We start from the raw sequence: 9,113 nt of genomic DNA, 5'->3' as shown, positions 1-9,113 counted from the left end.
TTGGAGTGTGTTAAAGGGGGATAATCCGTACAGTTGTATTGTACTAGTTGTTTTACAACACCTTACAACTAAAGGAATTACGGATGAACTGTATATGGCATTTGGAGTATAAGCCCAATTACATCAGCTCGTACATTACTATTAGTTTGTCATCTATTTATATACATTCGGCGAAAACAATACATCAAGTATAATCTTGCAATCATAATGAGTAGACTCACAAATTAACATGAAGAATCGGAGAATGCTGACTATGTTGAATGCATGTTGAGCAGCATCCTATGGTTTTGACTGGTGTTAAATCTACAAATTTTTGTGTTAAAACAAATATATATATATTTAATTTGAAGTTTACACGATATACAGCTTTTCCATTGGAGGACAGGTCGGCCACATGACCGCGAAATTGTCGTTCATTTAAGAATTGACTTTCACTTTGTGTGAGTTCATTGGAGAATTAAATTCATTGAGTGAGGGCCAAACTGTATGTACGTCGAGCTTGCGACGACGTTCGTGCAACGTTTGGCCCTGACTCTATGAAGGTTCATGAACTCACACAAAGTGAAAGTCAATTTTTATAATTGTGTACATCACTATTTTTACCTCAAAGGACGTAGACCTTGATCTATACACAATTATATTTAGTATGTGTGACAATAAGTCAGTCACAATGACAGTGCGTCGTAATATATTTACATCAAGTACAAGACGTCAAAATGGCCGACATGACAAACGTGACGCGAGAGATTTCGGAAGTTGTTAATGAACCTGTGGCGGTTACATGTTTTAGTCATCATTGATCAACTGGTCGATCATTGAAAGGTGATAAAAGATGTGTCAAATAGACACTAAGGTAAATTCATAGATTGGTGTAGACTGTCACTGTCAGCCTAGACACGGATCGAGTCGATACTTACGATAGTTTGGAAGTGCATTTTTTCGTTTTGTTCATTAGGAGGGGTCGTAGTAAGAATATTCGTGAACGATCATGCAGTCAAACTCTCTGACGTTTCTCAATGTATACTGAAATGCTGAGTTCAAGATTAAAGGGTCTAAATGTTAAGAAAGAACGCTTCTGTATGTATTCGCACTAGGGAATTTCCAAGGGTTTTTCCAGGAATGTGGAAGTAGTCCGTCAGTGTTAACGTCATTTCAAGAATACGGTCTCGTGAAAAACATATGGTAGTCAAATTAAGTCGTTCATACACTTATAATTTTTTAATTTGACGTATTCTACCCCGGATCTTCATGGGTCACTTGATTGCTAACTATTTATGAATATATTATCAAATAAACATTATAAATCTCCTCGGAAAATGGAATTATTATCATAACACGATAGGCTGGCAATACACCTATACACTGTTGCTGTACGCTTACATGGCTTTCAGACCCGTGAAGATCCGAGGTTGAATAGGTCTTCAGCAACCCATGCTTGCCATAAAAGGCGACTATGCTTGTCGTAAGAGGCGACTAACGGGATCGGGTGGTCAGGCTCGCTGAGTTGGTTGATGCATGTCATCGATCCCAATTGCGTGGATCGATGCTCATGATATCAATCACTGGATTGTCTGTTCCAAACTCGATTATTTACAGACCGCCGTCATATAGCCGGAATATTGCTAAGTGCGGCGTAAAACAACAAACCTAAACAAAACTACATTATGCATACAGGGTCAGATTGACATTTATTTATATTATATATATATATTTATTTATGTCTACGAAATAAAATGCAGCCCATAACAATGTTAAATTGAGAGCTGAATCAATGTAAACTTACCAAATGATTCTAGACTTGGGCTCCTTTTCAATTTATATTTTGAAAATGAAGTGTATGCTCTCAATATAGACTTTTAGGTTCCTTTATTGTTTTACTAAAGGGACATGGGCCCACTTGCACAAAGCGATCTTAGCGCTAAGACTATCGTAAGCCTATGTTAAAGCATGGGTGTTACGATCATCGTGGAGCTAAGATCGCTTTGTGCAAGTGGGCCATGGTGTGTTAAGGTGACTTGTGTGGGGTGACAAGGGCTGGATGGAGAATGATGGTGCGTTAAGTGACAAGGGATTAGACATGGCGCGTAATGTATTTAATATTCTTTGAGCGCAGCTTATTGCAAGGTTTTTAGAGGGTAAGAATGATATAGGTGATGTAGTGGTTGGTGACAAGAGCTAATATTATACCATGTAGAGCCAAGAATGACGAGTGTGACATGGAGATTGACATCTTCCCGAAGCAAGAGCGTCCACTAGCCTTTTTATCAAAGTCTTCTTTTCATCCTGGCCACCCTTAAATTAAATGAGTGAGTTAATACGGTTTTACGCCGCTTTTAGCAATATTCCAGCAAAATCACGGCGGGGGACACCAGAAATGGGCTTCACACATTGTACCCTTCTGCTAATGTGTACTCGACTTTAACATCCCAATTGCGTGGATCGATGCTCATAATATCAACCACTTGATTGTTTACAGACCGCCGTCATATATTTGGAATATTGCTGAGTGCGGCGTTAAACAACAAACAAAACATATGTGTCATATGTCTATCACCTTTAGGATATGTACTGTGAATTTTATGCATTATTGAACATTTAGATTTCAAGCAAGAGCGCTTATTTGACATTACTTGTCACGTTCGGGTGCTTCCACATTACGATTATGTAGAAAAGTAGGAAACTTACAACACCAGCACTTTTATCGATGGCTCGGCAGTGCATAGATCTTTTGGATTTGTTGATACTGTTGGAAAGACAATCGACTCTACTTGAATGTTAAACAATTTGGTTATACTGTGTAAAGAAATAAGAACGTTGTAACACTTTTGATACAATGTTTTTGTTTTTGAAACTGCGACGTCATCACAGTGCGGCACTGCTTGGTTGGTTGATTTGTTGTTTAACGCCCCACTCAGCAATATTCCAGCTATATGACGGCGGTCTGTAAATAATCGAGTCTGGACCAGACAGTCTAGTGACTGACATCATGAACATCGATCCACCCATGACATGCATCAACCAAGTCAGCGAGCCTGACCACCCGATCCCGTTAGTCGCCTTTTACGACAAGCATAGTCGCCTGTTACGGCAAGCATGTGTTGCTGAAGACCTATTTTACCCCGGATCTTCACGGGTCGGGCAGTATGCAAAGCCAGCTTATAACCAGGCACCATGAGGGTTAAATGTCGCGTTCAAGATTAATGCAGTTATATAATTAATTAAAGCGATCAAACCCTTTCCATATCCTATAGAAATCTCTGCCTAAAGCAGAGTCGATTTACGATTCCGACTATATCATGAGCATGTGTTTATGAATCACTATCACATAGTAATGATACCAGGTGTTCGTGAAAAGGTAAGCGTATCCTGCCCCATCAGTGGCACCCGTCACAAACACATGCACAGGCAAGTCAATTGTACACTTAAAAAAACACGGGAACATATGGTACAAGTAAAAAAGGGAGTTCCATCAGACATATTTTTTGGTCACTGATGCGCCAGAAATGGAAATGTCCTCCACATCTCTACCATAAAACTTTTTTACATGAAAGCTTTACTGAGGCGATGAATGTTGAAACCCTGATCAAACAACTTCCTTTTAACAGTATTCCAGTTATATCGCGGCGTGTCAGCTTAATGTGGGAGGAAAGCCCGAAGTGATGCAGGTCTCAAACATTTACCACTTCGGTGAAACCCACGAGCACAGGTATGGTGCTAACAAACCTAGAAACATAATCGGGGCGAACCGGGATTCGAACCCACAATCATGGGTTTCTGGCGTGCCAAGGGACGCAACTCTGCACAGCGAATCGCGGCGCCTTAGATGACTGGGTCACCCGTGCCCCCGAAAGCGAGTCAGATACCAAAACTATTCACTCGTTACATGGGACTGGTATTCCACGGGAGCTCGTGTAGTATTTATTCTAGATGTACTAGCCCCGACTAATGCCGGTTTTATAGTGCAAGTCCACTGAGGTATCGTGCTGCAGTTTAACATGCATACACCACTCACACATAGTATTCTATCTTACCATGTTTTAACGTATCATAGTATGACGGATCCGGGATTCGAACCACCGCCCGTATGCTCTCTGGGCAGGCGCTCTATCCACGAGGGTAGCAGGAAGATAGATTTATCCTAAATGTCTGAACTACGTGGAGTTTGGGAGACTTTTATGACATGCGTTGATTATCTACTACTTATCCACACGAATACAAGCGAAAATCCATAAACCATAATTTCCAAAAGCACGATATTTTTTACCTAAAATCTTAGAAACAATAAGTCATTGTGCTTATTGTGCCGTTTCCAATTTATCCCGCACACACACATGTATTATTAAATCCGAGGGTAAAGCGTCGATCGGTGAGTGACTTTATCACGTTACGTCCGCTCTTCATATTTTAATGCCATAAAGTGTTGTACGTAAAGCAGTTTTATCAAAGGGAGGCAACTGCAGACATTTTATGCCTGTAAACTTCCGCTTTGGTACATCGAGAGAAAACACGTCATATTCAACAAATTTCCTACGGAATTACTTCCAATACCAACTTCTTTTGTGATAATAATGACATATTACCGGAGTGTTGACTACCTGAGTTACATCATGACAAAATTGAAAAGACTTCATTCCTACCTTTGAAAGGCAAATGAGAAACTGTATTTTTTTCCCCCGAGAAGTTGACCTAACGTTTTAGAATGAAGTGACCATCGATGCAAACATGTACACACGTTAATGTTGGCAAGTTGTGTATGTCGATACAAAGAAGATTGATATCTACTCAAATGAACAGGTAAATGTGCAATATTGTCAGTGTGTTCCTTTCCTGCTCGCTGTAATTGTGTTCCTTGTAGCAGGATGTGTAACAATGTCTATAATCTGAAACATGTGCCTACAGAATTGATATCGATGTGAACTAGTCACACAAGCCTGTACACAACCAAGTTTAGCTGGGGTAGCTGACTAGCCATCTAGAACAGTAGTTAAAGTGTCGACTCGTCGCGCCAATTGCATTTTGATTTCTATATTTGGTACAAACTTACAAGTAGGCCATGATTTTTATTTTATAGGAAACAGTTTTATTTGAATCAAATTGGGGACAAGTGATACTTGTACAAATATTTGACCCCCCTGTCAAAAAAAGTTAACTACGGCCTTGTTAACACAAATGCACCTCAACTCATGGCAGACACGTATTATTCTATCAGATCTCTTGGAAAAAGTGGGAATGGGATGCTTCTGTTTTTGTTTTTTTTATGAAATGCAGACACCTTTCTAGTTGAATAATATGTGCACTATTATTAGCTGTCTTTCTTCACAAAAATTATATAATTTTTTACTGCTGGCTAATGTGTCTGACTATGCTCGCCGTAAATGGCGACTATGCTTGCCTTATGAGGTGACTAACGGGATCGGGTTGTCAGGCTCGCTGACTTGGTTGATGCATGTGATCAAGTCCCATATGCGTGGATCGATGCTCATAATGTCTATCACTGGATTGTCTGGTCCAGACTCAGTTATTTACAGACCGCAGCATTAAACAACAAACCAACCAATAATGTGTCTGACTACAGTCTGGGGCCATCTTCCCGAGGCAAGGGAGTTAACTGACTATGAACGTCCATTTTCCACCCTTGCCGAACAAGGCTGGAATTTCCAGGCCTGATCGTAGCGCCACCAGTGGCTATTACGAGTTATGTCCCTTCTATGTCCCTCCTATTGACCAATCAGATTTCATCTCTCATATCACTTGCATTTGCTTCAAAGAAAATGCCAGCACCCGTTCAAGTCAATCTCATTGATAATCAAGACCTATATTGTAATAAAACAGGTCTTACTTCGCTGAGTGAATCAAATATATTGAGCACCTTGATATAAAACATGACAAATATTGAAAAATATATGCATGTGATATGTCGACGATATGCAAATCCTGCAGTTGTCCTAGATCAGCACGTTGAAATCCATGTCGTTCGTTACATGATTTTGATTGGACTATGCATAGAGACACAAGTCCAACCAAAATGTAACTCTTGAATTCCCAGCCTAGTTCGGCAAGGGTGGAAACTGGACTTTTATTGTTAGTTAACTCCCTTGCCTTGGGAAGATGGTCTGGGTCAGGATAGGTTCACAGTACCTCATGTTTTACATTTAGAGATTTGGTGTTTTCATGAATGTCAAGATGTGTATTGTTTTACGACAAAGTGTATGAATACAGCCTATCGTCTGTCTTTTCTATTGTTGGTCTAACAAACTGTTTCCTGTTGCAGTGGTACAGAGGTTTCCCTGAGGCCAGGACAATGACCTGCAACTGGAGAAGCCGTATTGCCATTTCGGTCTTGGAAGGGTTCAAACGGAAATATGACGCCGGTTCCTTCACGGACACGGAGATCGACATCCAGGGCACGATCTTCCGCTGTCACAAGGTGTTCCTGTCGGCCATATCTGACTACTTTCATGCCATGTTTTCCTCCGGCATGCGAGAAAGCCTGGATGGAAAAGTGACGCTTGAGGGCATCACTATTGAAACATTCCGAGATATATTAGATTTCTATTATGATAGTCAGGGAAACATCGTTTGCACTGACAATGTAGAGGAGATCCTTCGAGCCGCAACACTTTTACAAATGGGATGCCTACAAGAAAGATGTGAGGAATTTTATGTGGATCAGTTGTCTGTGGAAAATGCGATTGGAATATGGCAGCTAGCTAAATGCCTCAACTGTGAGTCCTTGAAGAAAAAAGCGATGGATTTTGTCCTGGAGTATTTTGTGGAGGTCGGGAACCAGGAGGAGATCATAGGCTTGGAGTGCCCTGACCTCCTAGAGGTGCTTTCCAACGATGACCTCAAGGTGCCCAGTGAGGACATGGTTTGTGATATCGCCCTGCGGTGGGTGCAGCATGACTGGAAGAGACGGAAATGCTTCCTCAGAGACCTCTGTAAAACTGTCAGGACATCTCTTTTATCAGATGTCTGTTTGCATAAACTTCTAACCCTAGCTGATCGCGCTGAAGGAAGTGCCGACGGTGAAAACAATCTAACTATTGTTGATGAAGATATTTGCAACAAAGAAATGCATACATATGTTGATCTCAAGCAGTCACAGAAGCCACGCAACTATGAGGAAGTGTTAGTGACAATTGGTGTGCGAGTGTCTGCAGGACTCTTGCCTTCTGTAAATGCTTACAGCTTCTTAGAGGGCAAGTGGTTTGCTCTTGAGCAACTCCCTCTAGACCCCGGGGCAGGATTTGCAGTCTGTGCGTACAACAATCACATCTACATATCAGGGCGGCACGGTCGCAAGACTTACCTCCTGGACTACGATAGCAGTGTAGACCAATGGCTTCACTGCCCAGAGATGCCGGACAATCGGTGCTACCATGAAATGGTTGCATCTAACGACTCCCTGTATGTTATCGGTGGCTGCAACAAGCGAGAGGGAGCTCTAGCCAGTGTGTATGTGTACAACATCTTGGAGAGGAAGTGGCATCATTTTAGCCACCTTCTGTTTGGTGTATATTCTACGTCTTGTGCAGTAATCGGTAACACTTTGTTTGTTTTTGGTGGACGTGGAATGGGTTCCAGACGCACACAAGAAGTTCAAGCCATGAATCTGACAAATGGAACTGCAACGATAGTTCATCTGTTCCCGACTCCCATCACCGAAAGCCGGGCATTAAGTGACGGGGATGAAGCCTTTGTGTGCACAACAAACGGAAGTGTCATGAAAATCTTTGAAGATGGTGCTGTGTTTAATGTTGCAAAAATGCCCAATTTTGACCGTTACAATTTTGGTGTTTTTTTACACAGGGGATTGCTTGTTGTCACTGGGGGTGACACTCGATACCCATCAGGCCTTGGTGCTTTCGATGACATGATCCAAGTGATAATTGATGACAAGGAAAAACTGTCAAAGGAAACTGTTGTCATGAGAGACAAACTGTACCCATTTGCAAGTGCTTTCGGATGTCAGAAAATCATTCTTCACCGATCCTTTTTACGTCGCCCTGCCCTGCCAGAACACCAGGCAGATGATGCCGGCGAAGAGGACAAGTGCTGACAGTGATACCAGTCTGGACAGTAGAGGGGTCTGCGAAGATCACAGAGGAAATAGTAATCAACCGCAAATGTCGAAATCTATGTAGATCAGCAAGGAGTTGGTCAGCAGCACAAATCATTACAGGGCTTAGTTAACTGCACAGAATCACTGAGGGATGAAGCAAAGGTATGGATCACCCGGGATCTGGAAATAATATAGATCATAGCAGGATCAGTCAGTAAGGATCTTTGAGAGAACAGCCTATGGCACGAGTCATTGAGGGATCAGTCAAAAATACAGAGGACTGATTGGTCTGTCAAATAAATATACTAGTTTGTAGAGGAATCAGATAGACATTATTGATGGATCCATCAAAGATACAGTTCACTGAGGGTTTGGTCAGTGTTAGAAGTCATTGGGGAAATTGGTCAACAAAACAAGTCATTGAAGAACATCAGAATCACAGCTTAGTCTGGCAGGGACCATTGAGACATCCATTGAAGGCACAGATCATTGAGAGATCATTTTAAGGCACATACCGTTGAGGCATTAGTCAAAAGCACAGACCATTGAGGCATTAGTCAAAAGCACTGACCATTGAGACATCAGTGGAAGGCACAGACCATCAGTGGAAGGCATGTACCATTGAGACATCAGGTCAAGGCACTGAGCACTGAGACACTGAGACATCAGTGGAAGGCACAGACCATTGAGACATCAGTGGAAGGCACAGACCATTGAGACATCAGTGGAAGGCACAGACCATTGAGACATCAGTGGAAGGCACTGACCATTGAGACATCAGTGGAAGGCACTGACCATTGAGACATCAGTGGAAGGCACAGACCATTGAGACATCAGTGGAAGGCACACACCATTGAGACATCAGTGGAAGGTACAGACCATTGAGACATCAGTGGAAGGCACAGACCATCAGTGGAAGGCATGTACCATTGAGACATCAGGTCAAGGCACTGAGCACTGAGACACTGAGACATCAGTGGAAGGCACAGACCATTGAGACATCAGTGGAAGGCACTGACCATTGAGACATCAGTGGAAGGCACAGACC

The 9,113-nt window shown here is 42.1% G+C and overlaps 1 protein-coding gene across 1 annotated transcript; it reads left to right on the top strand.

The window, feature by feature from the left end:
- Positions 1-4,491: 4,491 nt before the first annotated feature.
- Positions 4,492-8,853, top strand: LOC139478919 (kelch-like protein 24). Its single transcript, XM_071261608.1, has 2 exons — positions 4,492-4,794; positions 6,272-8,853. Exon 2 carries the CDS (start codon positions 6,302-6,304, stop codon positions 8,060-8,062), a length of 1,761 nt encoding a protein of 586 aa, XP_071117709.1. The 5' UTR covers positions 4,492-4,794; positions 6,272-6,301; the 3' UTR covers positions 8,063-8,853.
- Positions 8,854-9,113: the final 260 nt, after the last annotated feature.

Source organism: Haliotis cracherodii, unplaced genomic scaffold, assembly GCF_022045235.1.
Source record: "Haliotis cracherodii isolate W230 unplaced genomic scaffold, xgHalCrac1.p SCAF_4, whole genome shotgun sequence".
Classification (NCBI taxonomy): domain Eukaryota; kingdom Metazoa; phylum Mollusca; class Gastropoda; order Lepetellida; family Haliotidae; genus Haliotis; species Haliotis cracherodii.
The sequence above is the reverse complement of the archived record's forward strand: the minus strand, read 5'-3'. Positions and strand labels throughout refer to the sequence as shown.